The 22,384-nt window shown below is 40.2% G+C and overlaps 1 protein-coding gene and 1 non-coding gene across 3 annotated transcripts; one reads left to right on the top strand and one right to left on the bottom strand.

Moving 5' to 3' along the window:
• Positions 1-255: 255 nt before the first annotated feature.
• On the bottom strand, positions 256-13,922 carry SDE2 (SDE2 telomere maintenance homolog). 2 transcript variants are annotated; one of them, XM_036828879.1, is made up of 8 exons: positions 13,733-13,847; positions 10,920-10,998; positions 7,676-7,793; positions 6,560-6,671; positions 6,055-6,224; positions 5,158-5,272; positions 2,616-3,120; positions 388-723 (listed from the first exon to the last, which is right to left on the bottom strand). In XM_036828879.1, exons 4-8 carry the CDS (start codon positions 6,658-6,660, stop codon positions 502-504), a joined length of 1,113 nt encoding a protein of 370 aa, XP_036684774.1. In that variant the 5' UTR covers positions 6,661-6,671; positions 7,676-7,793; positions 10,920-10,998; positions 13,733-13,847; the 3' UTR covers positions 388-501. The 2 variants fall into 2 exon arrangements, with proteins under 2 accessions (XP_036684766.1, XP_036684774.1); XM_036828871.1 differs by lacking the exon at positions 10,920-10,998 and having other exon boundaries at positions 256-723; positions 13,733-13,922.
• A 5,290-nt stretch (positions 13,923-19,212) lies between these two features.
• TRNAE-UUC lies at positions 19,213-19,285 on the top strand. The gene has a single exon. It is a non-coding gene; the product is annotated as a tRNA-Glu (tRNA).
• The last annotated feature ends 3,099 nt before the right edge of the window (positions 19,286-22,384 follow it).

The raw sequence follows: 22,384 nt of genomic DNA, 5'->3' as shown, positions 1-22,384 counted from the left end.
TCAACAAAGCCAAAAGTTGGCTCTTTGAAAACAGATCAACAAAACAATAAACTCCTAGCTAGATTGATCAAGAAGGAGAAAACAGAAATTACCAGTATCAGAATGAAAAAGAAGTTACCACTACAGCTCCTACAAGATGTTAAAAGGACAGAAAGGACTATTATGAATAACTTTATGTCCACAAATCTGACAACTGGGGTCAAATGGATAAATTCTTTGAAATTATAATTTACCTAAACGACACAAGATGAAACCCAAACTCTGAATAGCCCTATATTTATTAAAGAAATAAGTTATAAGAAACCTTCCCACAAAAAAAACTTCAAGCCCAGAGGGTTTCACAAATTAATTCTATAAATCTAATAATGAAAAAGAGGACAGTTAGAATTTGGTTATTAAAAAGTCACCTTTAATAGCAACAAGAATAATGTCCAAGAGTCAACATTATACAGGTTGTAAGTGCTAGCCTATAAAGAAGCAGGAAATCAGCTCCGATGAAATTCACTTCTTCTTCCCTTTCGAAGGCTTGGCAAATAAAGCTGGATCTATCTGCTCCTTTGCCAGTCCTCTGACAGAGAAGAGCCTCGCCGCCCGCTCCTGGAGAGTGCCCCCGCACTTCAGTCCCCGGGCCGTGAGTTCACACTTGAGCTTCTCCAAACCCAGCAACTCCACTTCTGCAACAGAGCTGAATGCCAGTAAATCTACAGTTTCCTGACCGATATTCTGAGAAGAAAAAGAAAGAAAAATCTTAAATACGTCCATTCCTCTGAACAAAACTTTCTTCAATTGTCATCGACCTTCTGTTTTTCAAGAAATTTTCATTTACTATGCCATATCTTACTACTGAATTTTAATAATCATGTTATTCTCTACACATTGTCAATACATATAATTAATAAATATTAATTTTTTATCTATATACTTAGAAACAAGTATTCAGAAGAGTAACAAGTTACAGAATTCTTGAACAGATTAATATTACTTTTCTTTTTTGATTTTTCCAGTAAAAATTCAAACAGCAAAATGTACCTCACCTACCCCCATACTATGACCAGAGAAAAGCACCCTATAAAGCCTCATTTTAATGAGATTCCTATGCCTGTGAATCTACTAACCCCATAATCCTAAGCTTTCCATTTTAATCAAATAACTGTGATTATCAAAGTTCTCACTTATATAACTTGACAAATTTAAATGCTGTTCAAAAGACTTGCAACTGTTCTATCCACCAAGTACCTTTATAGACTTTAAGACAAAATTAAATACTTTTTTTTTTTTAAATTAAATACTTCTAATGACGGGTGCTCTGCAAAGAATGAAAACATTCACCACCTAGGGGTTTTTTTTAAAAAACATATTCAAAGGTCAGTAATTTGCTCTCACAGTAAGTTGTTTTTTAAAAATATTGAAGAGCTCTAGGGACAAACTATCTTTCTAGGTGATCTTTATTTTTTTTAAAAAAAAGCCCATTTTGTTAAGATATCTGGAGTGAATCTTGGCTTCTTTACATATGGCCAAATCCTAAACCACCACTTATGTGTCTTTGGAGAATCACACATGGTTGTACATGATTATTATGAATACAACAGCTACAACTACATCAAGAACAAAATTTCCACAGTTAAAAGCTCAAAGACTGAAAGTCAAATCAGGTTTTATTCTATTTTCCTTTCTTCATTTTTCCAAGACTTTGGTTAGGATAAACTCCTAGCATATATGAGTAACATAAAAGCTACATGCTTATAACTCCAGAGGTGGTGTAAGGGTCAATTTAAAGCCCTTAGCATAAAAAATGTCACTATCTTCCCTAGAAAGGGCAATACGTGCATTTTTGCTTGTTTAACCAGCACAAGTAGGGAAGGTGCTGGTTAAATAAATAATGATAAGCTTTGTGTTTACCAAAGAAGCCAAGTAGTTCAGGTTTCATCTATCCTAAAAGGCAAATCATTAGACTGAAGAGTAAACATTAAAGATTTTTGCTGGAAGTTAAGTCCACTAAAGGCGGCAAATAACTATTTAAGGAAAAGCATGCACAATGAAAATAAATTTTTAAAATGTTGAGTGTGGGGCTTAAGATTTAATGATAAATTAAAAAGGGGCTGCTCCTCTTCTACAGGAAAGATCTTCACATCCAACTGACAACTGTGTTCAAACAGTAACTCACATGAGAAAGAAAAACTAAGTAACTAGAAATTTAGTGATAGGAAAATAAGTAAATTTTATCAAAGCTAAAAATGCCATCTATCATAATATGCCTTATTAGTGCATGCGTTATTAAGAAAGAATAACAATACCAATTAAACTATACCGTGATATATATCCAAATTCAGAGGTATTAAAACGTGAAAAACGTGCATCTTAGAATTGATGAAACACGGAACCAAGGACACCACCTAGTGGCAAAATAGTACCAATTCCAGAGCTTTAAAAAAAAATAAAAACTAAGGATTTTTTGGGGGGACATGGCAAGTTTCACCATCATCTGTACTTCTGATTATTAAACAAGCCTTTCCACTAAGCAGCTGATGGGGAAAAGCACATCTTTTCATTTTAATGACTTACTACAGAGATTAAACTGATTTGGCTTTAGACATCAACCCTCCAAATTTACTTACTGTGTTTCCTGACTGGCTTTCCTCCAGCTTGGCAACAGGTATGTTTTCCCTATCTTCTCCAGGTGCTCCCTTGGCAGCTCTTTCCCCATCAGTCATTTCTTTGGTCTCCTGCTCCTTATACAGTCCAACTCCAGCTGCTTCCTTTTCTAAGGGTTCTTTACTCTCTGCCTCATTTTTCTCCTGGGTTTTCTCTGTTTCTATAGCCATCTTCCTTTCCATGTACTCCTGGGTAGATGCCTCTCCCAGCTCAGCATACAAGTCTTCTGAAATATCATTCCCAGAGTCCGTCACAGGGGTCTGTAGTTTTTCTCGTGATCTAGAGTCTGCACTCAATACTCTTGCCTGCTGAGAGCTACTAGGAAATTCGGCTGCCATCTCAACACCATCACTGCCGTTTTGGGGAACGTGAAAGCTCACTCCTGAAGTACTAGGTGCTTCTGCACTGTCATTATCGGAGCTCTCAGAGCCAGACCCTTCTGCAGTCTCTAGTCCTTCCATGCCCAACCTATTAGAAGCAACAAAAAGGTTTAACACCACTTACAGCTTCTACTTAAAAAAAAAAAAAAAAAAAAAAAAGAGTTGCAGTTTGTCCAGGAAACAGACTCTGAATAAAGGTATCGGCTAGCTTGAGATGGAGAGTAGGTGAGTTTCAGAACAAGATATTCCAGAGGTATAAAAGGAGAAAAAACTTCAGTGAGACTGGAAGCAACATGCCAAAGATCCAACAGGATCTCTTTTTAAAAGCTGTGACTCTCTTAAAACAAACTGGTTTTGCTTAAAACTTTTTTCCCCCAATACTGTATGAATTTTAACTGTTGGAAATTAGATAAAATAATAAACAGTTAAAAGAAAATCCTGGGAATTCCCTGGCGGTCCAGTGGTTAGGGCTCCGAGTTTCCACTGCAGGGGGCACAGGTTCGATCCTTGATCAAGGAGCTAAGATCCCACATGCCACATGGCACGGCCAAAAAAAAAAGAAAGAAAATCCTGTTTTATTCATAATTGCCCAAAACTGGAAACTACCCAAACCTCTAACAACTAGAGAATGGATGATAAACAAATTGTGGTACAGCCACACCAGGCAACAATACTTGGCAATAGAAAGGAACGAACTGGGCTTCCCTGGTGGCGCAGTGGTTGAGAATCTGCCTGTCAATGCAGGGGACACGGGTTCGAGCCCTGGTCTGGGAAGATCCCACATGCCGCGGAGCAACTAGGCCCGTGAGCCACAATTACTGAGCCTGCGCGTCTGGAGCCTGTGCTCCGCAACAAGAGAGGCCGCGATAGTGAGAGGCCCGCGCACCGCGATGAAGAGTGGCCCCCACTTGCCGCAACTAGAGAAAGCCCTCGCACAAAAACGAAGACCTAACACAGCCATGAATGAATAAATAAATAAATAAATAAATAAATAAATAAATAAATAAATAAATAAATAAAAAAGAAAGGAACGAACTACTGATACATATAATACCATCTGTGGATCTCGAAAGCATTATTGTAAGTGAAAGCAGCAGACATGATGACATTCTGGAAAAGACAAAACCATATGAACAAACATCACACCAGTGATCAGGGGTTGCCAGGAATGGAGGTGGAGGAAGAAAATTAACTGCAAAGGGACGCGTGGGAACTTCTTAGGGTGATGAAAATATTCCATAGTTTGATTTTGGTGATAGTTACATGACTGTATATTATAAAATTTTTTGTAGAACTGTTCAAAAAGGGTGAATTTTACCATATATAAATTATACCACAATAAACCTGGCTTAAAAAAGAGAAACCCACAGGAAATACTACTATCTTTTCTCTCAGGAACATTTAATTCACATTTCAGAAAGAACACAAAAAATTCTATGCTGGACTCACAAGAGTTACATGGTGTTTAGTTAATAATTATTTTTCTATCCCCAAAGGGGAGGCCAACAAGGAAACCAAGATCCATTTGCACTTATCATATTCTAGAACTCGGCCCAAGGGAACTGAGCTGGTAACCAGAGGACCAACTGGGAAGGGTGGGAGAACTGTAAGAAGAATGGGTAAGAAAAAGTACTGTTGTGCTTTTCACCTGCAAGTGCAAAAGTGGTGAAGAGAGGTCTGGCAAAGTGACCAAAGACCTCAGTGACGACTACGAAAAACCACAGAGAAAAGAGAACAACCTGGAAAGTAAAGCCATGGCTTCCACCTGGAATTTTTGAAAGTTAACTCTTTCAACACCTAACAGTAATTCAAGTATAAATATGTGATTTTCTACTGTAAGGAAAAAAATTATCCTTTAGATTCTATGAATGGCACTTATGGCAGAAACCATTACTAATGTGTACAATGTGAGAATCACTGAAACCTGAACTGAAGCACTCTGGAAAATTTCTGAGCTTCCATCAGACTTTACTTAATAGTAGTATGTTTATTCCAGGTAGATAAGAAAAAAATAGAGTAGGTAAGTTTCAGAACAAGATATTCCAGAGGGGTAAACAGAAGGAAAAAAAATAATTTTTTCCTCAGTCCTCAAAGATCTGTTTGAAATGAAAATGAGCACACTCACCAAAAGCATCTCTTTTTCTCTGCGCGGGCTGCTCCGTCTGCCTCTGATGGGTCAGGCCGTTTCCGACCCTCACGGATTCCTGCCGATACCGTCTTGCTGGAGGCAGCCTGCATGCCTAACCAGACATGTTAACAACTCAGCTTCTACTACCAGGACTAGGTTCAATTAAAGAATTTATAAATAATCTGGATTGCAAAACAGCTGCAACCTAAAGCTCTAGGTTTAAATTTCTTAACATACCAAAATTTAATCCAGTTAAAATGAGACTCATCTCAGATTTACACAGATTTAAGATAAGCATTCCGGCTCTTGAACCGCATTGTTAAAGCACCATGTCCAATTTGTAATTTTGAGGCTGACAGATTCATACCTATCTCTCCTCAAACCTAACGATTCATCTCCTTGTGCTTGTTATTTGCATACAACTGTCTTTCCCCTGTTATGCCATAACCCTTTTGATAGAAAAGACTCCTTATTCAATTGAATGCACAATAGCCCTAGCATAATGCTTTGGATGCTAAAAACATAAAAGTTAATGAAAATCATTCTCATTAAAAACCGTTTTTTAAAAAAGGGACCTAAAACTGGAAGCAAAATGTTGGGGTCTAGGCACCTCCTGAAGACTTAGCTTATTCCCACGAAGCACAAAAAGTATTCTTACCTGGGGCCCATGAGCCCACAGAGTTCAGGGGTCAAGTATGTCAAATGTTGTGTGAGTGTATGGGTTTTTTCCCTGGGTTGTAAGATATACTGTATTCATTACTGAGGGGAGGAATTCCACAGCTTCATCAGTTTCTCAGAAGTCTGTAACCCAAAAAGGCTTAAGAACTGCCCTCTGTGTGGAACAGCTGGCTTCAGGGACGCCTGCTGATGGCACTACGGAATCCTCATTCTCACCTCGGAGGACGGAATCCTCCAGACGCTCGGCCATCTCATGGCACTGCTGCTGGTAGTCGGGGCTGGTGAAGCAGTGCCTGGGTTCTGCAAGCTTCCGCTGCAATCGTTCCAGGCGCTTTTGCTCCTTTTCAGCTTCTCGCTCGGCTTGTTGTTTTACCCATTCAGCCATTCTGGGGATGGGAGAGAAGAGATGTAAGTGAATGGCTATATTATGCACATGTATTTTTATATATAAAACACCCCACCCAGACAAATTAATGCACTCTTGTTCATACTGTGATATTCCCTCAGAAAGGTGTGCCATGCTTACTACTAGCATACTGTTATGGGCTTGACTAAAAGCCAAAGATAACTATTAAATTACAGAAAAAGTTAAATCTGATAACAACAAATTAGAGCATAAGTATTTCAAGTTTACATTTCTGATATGCATGGCATGTGTACAATCACTAATGATAGAAAAGTATGTTTCTTAAAAAAAAATAAAAACAGATGGGCATCTTACGCTTTTTCGTGATTGACATCTCGCAGTCTCCTTCCACTGAGATCCCGGCAAGCTTCTCGATTGGTTGTCTTCTCAATCTGAGCACCAAGTGCTCGGAGCATAGAGCCAAAACCTGAGCAAATATGTTTGGAGAAAGCAGGTTAAAAAAGTGTTCAAGGATGGACAAAAGCCAAATTTGTGAAAATAGTATTATATCACAAGACTACAGGTGATCTCTACTTTCTTTTCAGTTTTAAAGGAAATGTACATCAAGATTCTAACCCAGGTAGCAAAGGTAAGAGTACTGATAAATCTGATTCAATCTCATGCTTTTTACATTTCCTCTTATACTTCTGCAATATTGTATCAATACCTGCACCACTGGGCTATTTTAAAGGGCTTTACCCAGTGCCAGAAATCCCAAGATTCCACGATTAAGAATTTTAAAAATTATATGGTGAGATTTTGCAAGGAGGCAATTTTAATCTGTCACTGGCTGATACAAGCAGCTTCATTCTTATTGACACAATTTCAAACAGCAGGATGATTATAATCTGAAATGTTAGCTCTTTGAAAACCAAACCGAATCACCACAGATTTTGAGAAAGCCTAAGGATTATATGTTAGTGCATCAGGAGAAATACCAAGAACTGTTCATATTCAGTTTTTGCTCTTTTAGTTTCTTTTTTCTCTTCTAAGATGAGTTACTACAACCAGGACCTTAATCTACCTCAATCTGTAAACCGCTGTATTTCATAAAGTGACTTTAGACCTCCCTTGGAACTATAATAACTAGGCAAAAATCTTGAGAAAAGCACAAGGAGATTTGATTGTTCTGACACTCATCTGCAAACTGGACAGAATAACAATCACCTCTCTTCATCTAATCCTCCCTAGAGTTTGAGAGCCTAGGGTGCCTAAGAGCGACCCAGCTGGAGAAGGTGGGAATTTTATCATACGGTATCTACCTCAGAAAGAATAAGAGAGAAAATATGCAAAATTAGATGAGCAAACAAAGGATTTCACAAGGCAAATCGAGTATGGTACATTACAGACACCAAGGAGTTTGTTAATTTAATACATATGGCTACAGAACGCAGATGTGTCACAACTAAGCCATCAACATTCATGTCCTACCTCCTTTTCCACCACGAAGTCTGGGTTCCAAACTATAAACAGCTCCATGCTGCACTGTGTCACTGGTATTAACGAGTGATCCATTGCATTTCACAAAGTAGCATTCCACTGGAACATCCTAGAGACAAGTTTGGGGTTCTTTCAATACTGTTTATGAGACAATACAAGTTTCTTGCAGGAAGAGACCTAGCTTATCTTTTTATTACTCCAGTTACAAGGAGATAGTATGTGTTCAATTAATATTTGTTGAATTGCAAAAATGGAAACTACTAAAAGAAAAAACTCATTTTATATGATGTATTCTAGGTACGATTTCTTCCTAATACTTAATCATGATATACAGAAGAACTTTCTGCCTTTTGGGTGAAAATTAAAACTGCTCTCGGGGGCTTCCCTGGTGGCGCAGTGGTTGAGAATCTGCCTGCTAATGCGGGGGACACGGGTTCGAGCCCTGGTCTGGGAGGATCCCACGTGCCGCGGAGCGGCTGGGCCCGTGAGCCACAACTACTGAGCCTGCGCGTCTGGAGCCTGTGCCCCGCAACGGGAGGGGCCGCGATAGTGAAAGGCCCGCGCACCGCGATGAAGAGCGGTCCCCGCACCGCGACGAAGAGTGGCCCCCACTTGCCGCAACTAGAGAAAGCCCTTGCACGAACCGAAGACCCAGCACAGCCAAAAATAAATAAATAAATAAAAATAAAAAGTAGCTAAAAAATTAAAAAAAAAAAAAAAAAAAAAACTGCTCTCGGGACTTCCCTGGTGGTCCAGTGGCTAAGACTCCACACTCCCAGTGCAGGGGGCCCGAGTTCGATCCCTGGTCAGGGAACTAGATCCCACACGCCACAACTAAGAGTTCGCATGCCACAACTAAAGATACTGCATGATGCAACTTAAAAAAAAGATCCCGAATGCTGCAAGAGCCCGCACGCGGCAATGAAGATCCCACGTGCTGCAACTAAGACAGGCACAGCCAAATAAATAAATAAATGTTAAAAACAAAAACAAAAACAGAAACAAAAAACCTACTCTTTCTCCTTCTCTAATAGGAAATAGGGGTCAAGGTAGAAGACTATTCAGGGCTCAGATCTAGTAACTCTGAAGGTCCCATTTCCTCTGACTTTTTAAAACAGGTAGCATCAAGTTGAACACTGAGTGGCCCCAAGTTTAAAAGTGACATCTTGAAAAGTGTAGATAGGGATAAGAAGAGGGGAGAGGAGGAGACAAAAGTATGATTTTTAATATACTACCTACATAAGCTTTAACAGCTTTAGGACCAGCTGGCAGCTGGTGCCTCATCTCTTCTGCCAGCATCCCCCTGAGTTCCAGCCAATCACTGCAGAAGCCCAAGTACACTCCCCCAAACCCACTCTATGTATTTCAAAAAAATTCTCAGATCAAATGATGAAAAGAAAATATAAAAACTGTAAGTCTTTCTAAACAAGTTTCTAATGCCATAAAATGAGACAAGAGAGTAGTATTCTCCAAAGTTATATGGAACTTAGGAGGTTGACAATTAAATCTGCAACATGAAGAAAAGAGAGACCTAAATAGGAATAGAAAGGAAAAATGCATTGCCGGCATCTTCCTGAAATGGAAACTATGAACATTCATTCTGAACCACATCATACAGCTATTTCAATGGGACCCATTCATTCATTCAGCAAATATTAAGTACCTACTATTTGCCAGGTACTTTTCAAGTGTTGGAATACTACCATGAATACTACAGTGAATACAGATCCTGCCTCATGAAGCTTACATTCTAGTGGGGGAAGACAAATAATGAACAAATTATATATTATGTCAAGTAGTGATATGCAGGGTAAACGGGATAAGATATGCGGATGGGTGTGGTGGTAATCTATTTAATATACACAGTCAAGGAGAGCCTCTCTCATCAAGTGACATTTGAGCAGAGAATTAAAGAAAGTGAGAGAATGAGCCATGTGGCTATCTGGGGCAACAGCATTCTAGACAGAGACAAGAGAAAACGCAACAGGAATGAACTTCGAGCATTCAAGGAACAACAACACAGCCAATGAGGCTAGAATGAAGTACACAAAAGGGGAGTGATAAGGCCTTCAAAACCATTGTAAGGACTCTGGATGTTACTCTGAATAAAACTATTGTAGAGTTTTGAACAAAGTGAGATCTGAGTCATGCTCTTAAAGTATCACTCTAGCTGTTAAATTGAAAGTAAGATTATAGAAGCAGAGAGATCATTGAGAAGCTATTGTGATAATCCAGGTGAGAAATGAAGGCTATTTGTACCAGGGCAGTAGTGGCAGAGATGATGAGAAATGTGAGATTCTGAGGATACTCTGAAGGTAAAGGCACCAGGATTTGCTAATGCTCTGGGTAAAGGGAGTGAGATCAATAGAAGAATTAGAGATGATTCCAAAAATCTGGTTTGATAAATGGGAAAACGGAGTTGTCATTCATTAAGAGGGAAAAGGAAGTTTGAGGGAGAAAATTAGTCTCATCTCAGATATTTTACTTTGAGATGTTTACTGCACAGCCAGATGGAGATGCCGAGTAGACTGGTGGCTATACAAGGCTGGAGTTTGGGGAAGAAGTCTGCACTGGGGATTTACATTTGAAAGTTGTCAGCATACTGATGGTAGTTAAAGCCAGGAGTATGGATGAAATCACTGGGATGAGGGAGGGGCCCCTCCAAGATTAGAGTTCAGGGTGATGAGGAGGAAGCTGCAAAAGAGACTGGAAAGGAGAGGCCAGTGAGGTGGAAGAGAACTGAGAGTGATATCTGGACAAGTGAGAAAAGTGTACTCCGGCGGGGAATGGTCAACTGTGCAAACTGGCACTGACAGACAAAGCAAGATGAAAACTGCAAACTGATCACTGGATATGGCAACATAGAAGATATTGACCAGTAAGACAAAGAGCTGTTCTATTGGAGTGATGGGAACAAAAAAGCCTAACTAGAGTGGGTTCTAAAGGAGAAAAGTTTTATGTTCAAGAATATTTTTTTTAAAGAAAATCAGAGAAAATAAGGTGATAGCTAGAAGGGATGTGGGCTCACGTTTGTGCACTGGTAGGAATGATGCTGTAAAAAGGGAAAACACTGGAAAATACAGGGGAGAAAGAACTAATGCCAAAATAAGTCTTTCAGTAGGTGAGGGGGAGGGGTTACTGTACAAAGTAGAAGATAATTGCAAATTATTTGTAAAATAATGACCGTTCATCCACAGTAACAGACAAGAAGGCTGAATATACAGCGGGTACCTACCAGAGGCACTGGTGTGACGATGCAGAAATTCTCTCCTTACCGCTTGAGTACAAAGTATGGTCCTTGGGATGGAAGAAGTCTTGGAGATTTAAAGAGAGAAGATGTGAAAAAGTAATCTAGGAGAGTGAAAGAGTGATGAACTGAGCAGTGCCTCTCAACCCTTTTCACACCATGGTATACACAAATAATATCTGGATGACACTCTAGGGAAAATGAGCAAAGCTACTAAAGATGTGTTGAGATCCTGGGTTCTGTCCAGCTGCCCAAGGACTACTTAGATCAATATTCTCAGCAGTCCTGCAACCCAGTGGAAGCATGCTCTGGATTAGAGAAATACAGTAGAATTGCCAAGCACCACTAAGGTTGGTGTTTGTGAATTTGTAGTGAGACTGGTTTGCGTGATTAGTTCCCCTACCACAGTCACTGCCCAGATGCCAGGGAGAATAGGTGGAGAGTTGGATTTAAATTGACTGGAGTTTTCCCAGGCAAACATGATATCAGGAGAGAGGAGCAAGGGAGCTCAGGCTATATGCAATGATGTGATTAACATGAAGGACTATTCTTGCCTATAAAATACTGTCCACTTTAAAGAGTTGTAAAAATTAAATGAGACATGTAATATACCTACTATATGTTTAATGTTTATAAATTAAAAGTTATTTTAGTTTCTTTTAATATCTTATATATCCAATGGGTATGGTATTTCTAAAATCCTAAATAACTTTAAAAGACTTTAACATGAAGGCTGAAAGATTATACATCATGCATCATACTTCATTTCCAAACAGAACTGCTTATTTAACGAGACAACTGATTAACAAAACTGCATTTTCTACTTGTTAAAGATTCTTGTCAGTTAATAATCACTAGTACAACAAAATAACAAAGAAAATTTAGAATCAGTTTAACTGTTTTTAACCATTATAAAGCATTTCAAGCACAAAGTATTATGTGTGTCTTAGGCCAATCAGCCGAAGGCCACCAGAGACAACATATAGTTCAACAACTCAAATTTCTTGACTCACTACAACAAGAGAGGGACTGCACACCAGAGGAATTATGAGGTGTCTCACCAACAAATAAAAAGATATAGTTATAGGATTTGGGGCGGATGGAATTTAGGTAAAATTTAAATGAAACAATGTTTTGAGAGGCTCACAATAAAGCAGGGCTGTGTGTATAAGGGTCAACATCAGGTCTAGACTGTGAAGGAGATCCAGGCTCCTGTTTCCTTGGAAACTACAAAGTTAAGATAAATGTGGAATGTTGTGTCCAGAAACCACTAATCTGAAGCTCTGCACCTGGGAAATCAAGAGTGCTTCTCTACATCAAAGTGACTTAGATTCTCAAGGCAAGAGTGGGATGCTTCTTACTGATATAACTTCCAACAGCAGTTTATTCTTATAGTCTATGATTTTTGAGGTAAGGTTTCACAAAGACTAAAAAAGAAGCAGACTTTCAAGGAAGTCATTATGACATTTCATCACTGTACCATGTCCTTGGGAGAAACACTGTTTCCTATTAACTTTGCAGCTAGCTTTATCTGTGTGTTATCCCAGCCTGTTGAAGGGCCAGGCTGATTTTTACTTTCTCAGGGAGAGCTAACACTAACTTTATCATGTGTCAGAATAGTTCTGTTTTAAAAGGCATAAGCATGAACTTGAGCTATTTTTATTCGTTCCAGTATCTCATCAAATGCCCTTTTATAAGTTTTGTGTTTTTGTTCATATTTGTTATGGCCATGTGTCTTAAGTATATGAATGAATCCATTCGTTTATATTTCTTGCTTATTTTAAATTATTTTTTCCAAGACTCCTCATAATTAAGATCTTATTTTTTTCTGGTCTCACTTTGGATCAACTGTCAGTAAGTTTGAAAACTGGTCATCAGATAAAAGTTATTTTCAGAGATATTAAAATCCAACTATTTTGGAAAATATTTCCCCATTCAGATGGTAAAAACATTTCTGACAGTTTTTAAACTGGACTGAAGTCTAGGAAGAAAAATGGGGAAACTGAAAAACCACATTATTTGCAAACAGACATTACTTCTTCATGGAACCAATCCAAGTAAAGATTTGGTTTAGAGGAGATCAAATGTCAAAATTAAAATTAGATTCAGCGAGACCAGCATATTCTTTAAATAACTGAATAGGTTTAATATCTTATAGTTGGTAAAAGCTTGCTTACTTGATAATTAAGTAAATCACACATGTAACTTTAGAAGTCAATGATAGGTTTTCAAAAATATGCCTGGGCAAATCAGAGCATCATAATGATTAGTGAAAACATCTACATGACAGGCCCTAAGAATCATGCCCTCGACATGACCTATGTGAGCGCTTGGCCCCGACCAGTGACCAGACAAATCCATTTCCTTCCCAACCATCCTTTGGCCTGGGTTTGGATATGACATACTTCTCTAAGTTGGAGCTAAGAGGGCTGTGTTATCAGTGGACAAAAAATGCACGTCATATAAGCACAGAGTGAACGTAAGGAAATGAGCCTTAAAAATCATCTGGTCCAACTGCCTCATTTACGGATAAATACCAAAGTGTATTCTGTTAGTCCAGACTGAGGGCCGGACTAAACGCCCGTGAGCGGAGGGGTTTTTCTCCCTTCTGTGAGACAAAACCACCACAAAACAAAAGCAAAGGCAGGCCTCAGCATCAGTTTGAAGCACCTTAAAACCCTAACCCTCAGCCTCAAAAACTGAGAACCCCAAAGAATAGACGTGCCCCCGACAGACCCTCACCGCACGTAATCCTGCCCCTGTCCTGCTTTCCCATTCCTTCCAGGAACCACAAACCTCACCTGATCTTGGCAGTGTAGGTGGATAAAATCGCGCACGGAGCGCGGGGCGGAGGCACACCACACCGCCTTGCATCCGAAGCTGGGGCTCCGAAGCCACACCAGGGCCGCAGCCTCCGCCATTTCACCCAGTCGCCGAATCTCAAGACTCCCAGAAGCGCTAAGCGCCACAACCAGCTCGGCGTATCTTGATGACGTTACGCTCGCCCTCCAGCGCCCCGCCCCTCACATCTTCCGCTCGTCCCGTTCCTCCCCTGGGGATAGTCACGTGACTTGGGGCGCCCGAGCCTGCGGCCTGGGGGAGGGGAACAGGAAGAGCCTGGCAGAGGCCGATAAGACCGCGGAGCACCCGGGCGAGGCGTTGCTAGGAGAAGTTGCTGGGGCGGGGCTCGAGGGACTCTCTATAAAAGGCTAGCGAGGGGTTAGGTTTCGAGCGTTCTGGCTGTAAGCGATAAGTCGGTAACTAAGCACCTCACTGTGCCGCAGGCTTTGGCCCTTTTCCTCAAGTCTATGTAGTTATTTTTGGGTCGCAGGGAATCGTGGCCTGAGAAGGCGCTGCTCCCTGGGGGCGTGAGGAGGGAAGCTTCAGTCCCGGAAGCGGTTTTGGGGGGCTGCTTCCTCGGCTCTGGGGAGCTCCCCCAACCCTAGGGGCAAGGGAAACGGAGGTCGGGAGGTTTCTAAACAACAGCCCTGGGCGGTTTTTTCCTCCTGGTTTACCAAGCATTCTCTTCCTTTGCGGAAACTGCCAACCTCTCGGTTTCTGCCAGCCACGCTCAGTTTATTCGTACTTCCGCCTGTTTGCGCTCTGCGTTAGCTTCACTTCAGCTCTGTTTTCAAAATATTTCACAGCAAGTGGGCCCTTGTGAAAGGCAGTGGCAGGAGTGACGCTTATAGAAATGCTGCTTCGAAAAACCCTGCCATAACTTTCATTCCGCACCATGGAAACACACTCGCACACATTTGCATAGCCTAACTTTAAGGCTCTGGGAATCCGAAGGAGCCCCTTCATATTTAATATGCTGAGATTATGGTATTCCTAAAATCCTGAAAAATATAAAGGCGACGAGTGTGAAGATAGGAGGGTTCTTAGGAGATATCTTTGCCTGTTAAACACAAATATATCCGCCCACAGAATCGAATTCGCTGCCGCTCAGGTACTTGGCAAATGAAACTCTGCTGAAGGGAAAGCAACAGAAAATTCAGAAATAATTTTAACTGGCGGTATGAGCAACAATAAAATTTCAAGGCCTCTGAAGTTACAGACTCTGTTGCCTTTATTTCACTTACACAGGAGGAAAAATGAGAAAGTGGCTCCACGGGGGTGCCAGGAAATAAAGAAAAATTACACAAAATAACAAAGATGCGGTGCTAGAGACCAGTGTTTTGCAAAGAGGGTGACATGGTGACCCTGGAGTCAGTAAATGTCTCACTAAGTATGTATCTTTCTAATAAGGGAAGTCCACATTGTTTATTACTAACATATCTAGTCCTTCCAAAACCTGAAGTCTGAATGAAATTGTTCACTCTTTATCCCTTTGTTGCATTTAAATTCCTATTGTTAAAAAAAAATCCCAAGTATTGAAAAGGCATTTGTCATATAATATATGAAATAACTATTATTAACTTTTCAAAGACAAAAATCTCCTGAGCAGTATATAATCTGTTGTTAAATCTTCACAATAAGCACTTAGCACTATGACACACACAAAGTAGACATTAAATCAATATTAGCTGGATATTTGATGAATTACTAAGGTAGTAAGTCTAACTATTCCCAGTATACATCTGAAGAGACATAGCTTGCACTAATAGAACGCTTTCTCTCCTAAGGATGCAGATTCAACTTGGGTTATCATTACTGAATACATTTAAATAATGAGGAAATTGATGTACCTAAAGTTAGGGCTGTGGCCAAGAAAACAATGCACAGCAGTGGAAAAAAATCTAGAAACACAGCTGACTGGCTGGATGGCTGAGAGTGTGTGGTGGTGTCCAGTAGACGGTGTTGTGTGGCCAGGCTGGTCAGTGGTTATGATAAAATAGAGACAACCGCTAACACGTTTCCCACCTCATGGTGTTAGGTAGGGAAGGGACAGGAAGACACATGTAGGGTTGTGACACTAAGTGGTGAGTGGGTGGGGGCCTAGTTCCTCTACTATCAAAAGAGTGTAGCTGTGCTTTTAGAACTGTATTTGGTGTTCTTTCCAATAAACCACACTGGCCTTGTTTCTGCCCATCTTCTCCAAAAGATTGACTCTAGCTATACATTTGCTTTTTGAAGACTGGTTCAACTGCCACAAGAAGGACACTGTGAGAGCATCCTGAGGCAATGGGGAATATTGTTCACTGCCAGGAAATGACAGCACCAGACAACGTTTGTGTGGCAGCCCATGACAGGGGCTCAACTGAGCCAGAATGTCCTGCTGGTCTGTAAGAACAGGAAGCAGAGCCGTACAACTCTGGAAGTTTTCATAAATGACAGCAAGGCTCCTGAACTAGTGAATTCACAGACTATATCCACGTGTGACATGCAAGTGGCCCTTCCGTGTTTTCAGCCATGTTCGTGCTCAGAGAAGACGAAAGGAGGTTGTTAATGCTGTCTTTATGACAAAAGACAATGGGACAAGATGACTCCTCCAGTGCCACAAACGCAAAACTGCTCTAGACTCCCCAATTGGTAAGTGTCGCCTTGTAGATGGCTCCCAACCCAGGAACAATGAGATCAGCTCCTAGGACGGAAAAACAGCTTCTGGGTAAGAGCTGTGTAGTCCACACTGGGTGGTGGTTGGTGTGGGAGGTGGAGCCTGAAGCACGCACCCAAGATGTTTGGCTGCCAATGAAGGCACAGCTCCACCCTCCTTCCTTTACTGGATGGAAGAAAACAGGACCCGTCAAGGGTGAGATGGAGTTGAGAGGTAGAAGAGGTTTTTTTTTTAGCTCTGATGCTGGAAAGGATCTGGAGAGGGTAGAAGAGGAGAGTAGGGTAGAAGCGCAGAGCAGAGATAAAAAGCTGGACCCACAGTCAGTGCTGAATGTAGAAGCCCACCTCTTTGTAGTATCAGCAAGAAGAAAGCATCTTCACTTAGGGTGGACTTACATCAATATTACCTTGTTTGCATCATCATGCCAACAGTAGTTTCCAAAGGCTTATTTGGTATCATCATTCTTACATCACCATCAAATAATGTCATTACATTAAAATTTTCTGCCGTGCTGTTCAGTGTACTAGAACTATAAAACAAAACTGGCAAAGCACCTATCTTCCAGAAATTTACTATCTCAGCACTGGAATTTTTTCAACACTGAAATTTAATTTCTCGCTAGTCAATAGAAATCCACAATCCTTTATGAATTCTGCGTAGCCAAGCCTTTCAAAAGGGGATTTTCCTGCTGGAGAAGTGATAAGTCTTTGGGAGTATTTTTTCCTTTAATTAGTTGACATTAGAGTATGTCCACTACATTAGTCAGGGTTCTCCAGAGAAACAGAGTCAATAGGAGATATATATATGTGTGTGTGTGTGTGTGTGTGTGTGTGTGTGTGTATATATATAGAGAGAGAGAGAGAGAGAGAGAGACACTTATTATAAAGAATTGGCTCACACCTCATGCAATTATGAAGGCTGACAAGTCACAAGATCTGCAGGGCGAGTGGGCAAGTTGGAGACCCAGGAGAGCTGATGGTATAGTTCTAGTCTGAAGGTCAGCAGGCTCAAGACTCAGAAAGAGCCAATGTTTCAGTTCGAGTTTGAAGGCAGGAAAAAGCTGATGTTCCAATTTGAAAGCAGTCAGGTAGAAGGAATTCTCCCTTACTGGGAGGAGGGTTGGGCTTTTTGCTCTATTCAGGCCTTCAACTGATTGGACAGGGCCCACCCACATTAGGGAGGGCAATCTGCTTTGCTCAGTCTACTGGTTCAAATGTTAATCTCATCCAGAGACACCCAGAATAACGTTAGACCAAATAATTTGGGCACCTCATGACCCAGTCAAGTTGACATCTAAAATTAACCATCTGGGAGGGAGACGCAAGAGGGAGGAGATATGGGGACATATGTTTATGTATAGCTGATTCATTTTGTTATACAGCAGAAACTAACATGCCATTGTAAAGCGATTATACTCCAATAAAGATGTTAAAAAAATAGGGCTTCCCTGGTGGCACAGTGGTTAAGAATCCGCCTGCCAATGCACGGGACACGGGTTCGAGCCCTGGTCCGGGAGGATCCCACATTCCGAGGAGCAACTAAGCCCGTGCGCCACAACTACCGAGCCTGCGCTCTAGAGCCTGTGAGCCACAACTACTGAAGCCCGTGCGCCTAAGAGCCCATGCTCTGCAACAAGAGAAGCCACCGCAATGAGAAGCCTGCACACCACAATGAAGAGTAGCCCCTGCTCACCGCAACCAGAGAAAAGCCCACACGCAGCAACAAAAACCCAACACAGCAAAAAATAAAATAAATAAAAATTTAAAAGAAAAGATGTTAAAAAAATAAATAGTAAAAATTAAATTAAATTAAATTAAATTAACCATCATGTCCACTAACTGGAGTTATCTTTAGTAAAGAAATAACCTTTGCTATTTAATTTTACTTTGCACCTGAAGAGGAAATGTTATGTGGTGAATAGAGAGACTGAGAAAAAATCAGATGTTTCTTACTCCCCAGAGGTTTCACTGGGTGGACTCAGGAAACTCATCTGACTGCTCTGTGTATCTGCTTCTGAATGGCTGAAGAACTACACTACAACTGTTGTTAGAATTTATCTTTGTACCACAGGGTGTGGTCAAAGTTCACGTGGTGAAATCCTTTGAGATTTTTTGAATGAAAGGTGTTGTACCTTATTAATTAAAATGTCAGGGGTCATGGGGCAACTGAATTAGGATTCTAGGTTAAATAAGCTAAATTTATTTTAATAACTCAGCTGTCTGCCTAACTCACCTATCTAAGAACACATTTTTTAAAAGTAAAAATTAAAATAAGCCCAAAAGTCTCTACACAGCTAACGTCTGTGAATTTATCTCATAAAACCCTAGACTCTTTTTTTTATCCATTAATTTACTTATTCATTCATTTAACAAATATTTACTGAGAATCTACTAGATGCCAGGCACTGAGAACAAGAAGAGGATAAGATAGACAATTATTCATCCCAGAGAACTTCGATTCTAGTGGGACCGTAGAGGCAGAGAATAATATATTTAATTACATGAAAATGGAAATGCTTCTAAAGGACAAAAGATGTCACCAGCAAAATGACAATGCTAGGAGAAGATACTTGCAATGCACACAACCAAAAAGGATTAGTATCTGGAATATATAGAAACCCTTCCTAATCAAAAAGAAAAAGACAGACAACCCAATAGAAGAATGAGCAAATGATATAGAAAAAGAAAGCCAAATAGTCAATAAACATGAAGAGATTTTCAGCATAATTTGTAACAACAGAACCCTAGACTCTTTTTGTTTTAAAAAGGATTCTAAGGGAATTCCCTGGTGGTCCAGTGGTTAGGACTCGGCACTTTCACTGCCGTGGGCCTGGGTTCAATCCCTGGTCGGGGAATTAAGATCCAGCGAGCCGCGTGGCGTGACGAAAAATTAAAAAAATAAAAATAAAAAGGATTCTAAGAAGGGTGGTGGTCTGCTATGGAAAATTAGTAAATTAATATGAAGTAAATTCTATGAAACGGGGAGGCAAGAATGAAGAGCGAAATGGGGGCTGCAAGAGTCTGGTGTGGGAACAAGAATGAGAAGTAATAGTTGCTGGCCAGAGTGCTATAAAAGACAAAACTAATGCCAGGGAAGATTTGGAGAAGATTTTGTGATGGGTCAAACAGCGTGACACACCACTATAGACCCTAGAGATCTTCCTATATCACAGCAGAGTGAAAGCCTTGAAGGAAAGACTCAGTTATGTGGAGTGTACCCTAGTTAAGATGACAAGGTGGCATGATACACATTTTAGAAAAGATCTACCCAAAAGGTAGAATTTTGAAAACTCATGAGAATATAGGTTAAACTCTAGCAATAAAGAAAACTCAGCTATCCAGAACAGCATGTTTCCTGAAAACTCCAGATAGTGAAAGTCTTAGCTGTTTAGGCTCTCCCCACAAATAACTTTTGTCTTCTAACATATTTCAAATAGAGGGTAAGACAGACTGCTCTGTGTACAAATAAACAACTTTCTCCTTGTTACTATAATATGACAGTGATTTCAACACATAACTTCTCTTTTAATTACCCAGTGCCTTGAAAGACAATCTGTGCCACTCTGGGTAAGAAGATAAGGTTGGAAATGATACAAAAATTCTCTCATTTTCCATAAATTAGTACAGGGCTTTCCTTTGAATATTTACTAAAAATCTACAACCCATGTATCTGGGCTAAAGGATCTATAAAGGATATGAAATGCATATTTCTCCTGTAATCACTGTTGAAATCCTCTGGACCTTGGAACAAGGAGAGGAGTAATGCATATTATGTGCTGCTATTAGGAGATGCAAAAAACTCATATACGGTCTTCAGGTATTAGTGTTAAATTAGAGCAGTGTTTCCCAAAGTGTGTTCCATGAAACGCTAGGTTCTTACAATGCACTATTATAAAAGAATTCTATTTTCAAATAAATTTGGGAACACTCACATACCATATGCTGGCTCCTAGAGATTCACAAAGTTCATTAACATGATAAAAGCCCTGAGAAATTGTTATCTTTGTTTAATCCAATATTTCACAAACTTATTTGACTATGGAACTTCTTTTCTAGATGCACCTATTAGCTTGCCCTAGGATTAGTATTTTTAAAAGGCTGAGGCTGAAGTATGGTTAACTGTGGGGTTTCTTTTTTTTCCCCCCAGTTTTATTAAGATATAATTGACCTACAGCACTGTATAAGTTTAAAGTGGACAGGACGATTTGTCTCACATATATTGTGAAACAATTACCACAATAAGTTTAGTTAACATGCATCAACTCATAGAGGTACCAAAAAAAAGTTTTTTCCTTTGTGATGAGAACTCTTTTTTTTTTTTTTTTAATTTTTATTTATTTATTTATTTATTTATGGCTGTGTTGAGTCTTCGTTTCTGTGCGAGGGCTTTCTGTAGTTGTGGCAAGTGGGGGCCACTCTTCATCGTGGTGCGCGGGCCTCTCACTATCGCAGGCTCTCCTGTTGCGGAGCACAGGCTGCAGATGCGCAGGCTCAGTAATTGTGGCTCACGGGCCCAGTCGCTCCGCAGCATGTGGGATCTTCCCAGACCAGGGCTCGAACCCGTGTCCCCTGCATTGGCAGGCAGATTCTCAACCACTGCACCACCAGGGAAGCCCATGATGGGAACTCTTAGTTAGGATCTACTCTCTTAACAACTTTGAAATATACCACACAGCAGTATTAACTACAGCTATCATGTTGTACATTACATCCCTAGTGCTCATTTACCTTATAAGTAGAAATTTGAACAGTTGACCACCTTCATCTAATTCTTCCACCCCACTCCCTGACCTCTGCTGACCACAAATCTGATCTCTTTTTCTGTGAGTACTTTTTTGTTTTGTTTTTTAGATTCCACATATAAGTGAGATCATACAGTATTTGTCTTTCTCTGTCTGACTTATTTCACTTAGCATAATTCCCTCAAGATCCATCCATGTTGTTGCAAATGGCAGGATTTCCTTCTCTTTCATGGCTGAATGATTTTCCATTGTATGTATTCCACAACTTCTTTATCCATTTATCCACTGATGGACATTTAGGTTGTTCCCATGTCTTGGCTATTGTAAATAATGCTGCTACGAACATGGGGATGCAGTTATCTCTTCGACATAGTGTTTCCGTTTCCTTCAGATATATTCCCAGGAGTGGAATTGCTGGATCATGTGGTACTTCTATTTTTAATTTTTTGAGGAACCTCCATACTGTTTTCCATGATGGCTGTACTAATTTACAATCCCACCAACAGTGCACAAAATTTCCCTTTTCCCCACATCCTCGCCCGCATTTGTTTTCCCTTGTCTTTTTGATTATAGCCTTTCTAATAGGTGTGAGGTGATATCTCATTGTGGTTTTGATTTGCATTTCCCTTATGATTAGTGATGTTGAGCCCTTCTCGTGTACCTGTTGGCCATTCATATATCTTCTTTGGAAAAATGTCTGTTCAGATCCTTTGCCCATTTCTGAATTAGATTATTTGGGATTTTTTTTTTTTTGCTATTGAGTTGTATGAGTTCTTGGATATTAACCTATGGGGATTCTAAATAAAAAAAACCAGAGACGCTGACCACAAAGGCAATTCCTCAGGGTATTATAGAGCTCAGTTCATTTTAATTCATAAAAACAAACACATTTTTTCCCTCCACACACTATCAAAATAGGCTTTACCATATATATTTTTTCTAAATTGTTAGGACCTATGCTGGTGAGCTAAGTCTTCTTTCTGCCTCTTGGGGGATAAGGTAATAAGTGAACACAATGACATTCCTTGTCCTCTTCATGCCCACATGCAGAGTCAATAAACACAAAGGAATTTACTGTGTCAAGATGAGCCTCCATTACCTTCATAGTTCATACTGGAGATTTAGAGACCTGCAGTGTGAGTGAATTGTTCAATTCAATTTAACAACCGCTTATTTCTTACCTCTTAAGTGCAGGAGAAGAGAAGGGAGAGA

Source organism: Balaenoptera musculus, chromosome 1, assembly GCF_009873245.2.
Source record: "Balaenoptera musculus isolate JJ_BM4_2016_0621 chromosome 1, mBalMus1.pri.v3, whole genome shotgun sequence".
Classification (NCBI taxonomy): domain Eukaryota; kingdom Metazoa; phylum Chordata; class Mammalia; order Artiodactyla; family Balaenopteridae; genus Balaenoptera; species Balaenoptera musculus.
The sequence above is the reverse complement of the archived record's forward strand: the minus strand, read 5'-3'. Positions and strand labels throughout refer to the sequence as shown.

Coding starts and splice junctions, on each gene's coding strand:
- SDE2 (XM_036828871.1), bottom strand. CDS start 13,852: ATGGCGGAGGCTGCGGCCCTGGTGTGGCTTCGGAGCCCCAGCTTCGGA. Junction 6,672..7,675: donor ACTTCGTGGTGGAAAAGGAG/GTAGGACATGAA, acceptor ATATTTGCTCAG/GTTTTGGCTCTATGCTCCGA. Junction 3,121..5,157: donor GAGAAAAAGAGATGCTTTTG/GTGAGTGTGCTC, acceptor TGCTTCTAATAG/GTTGGGCATGGAAGGACTAG.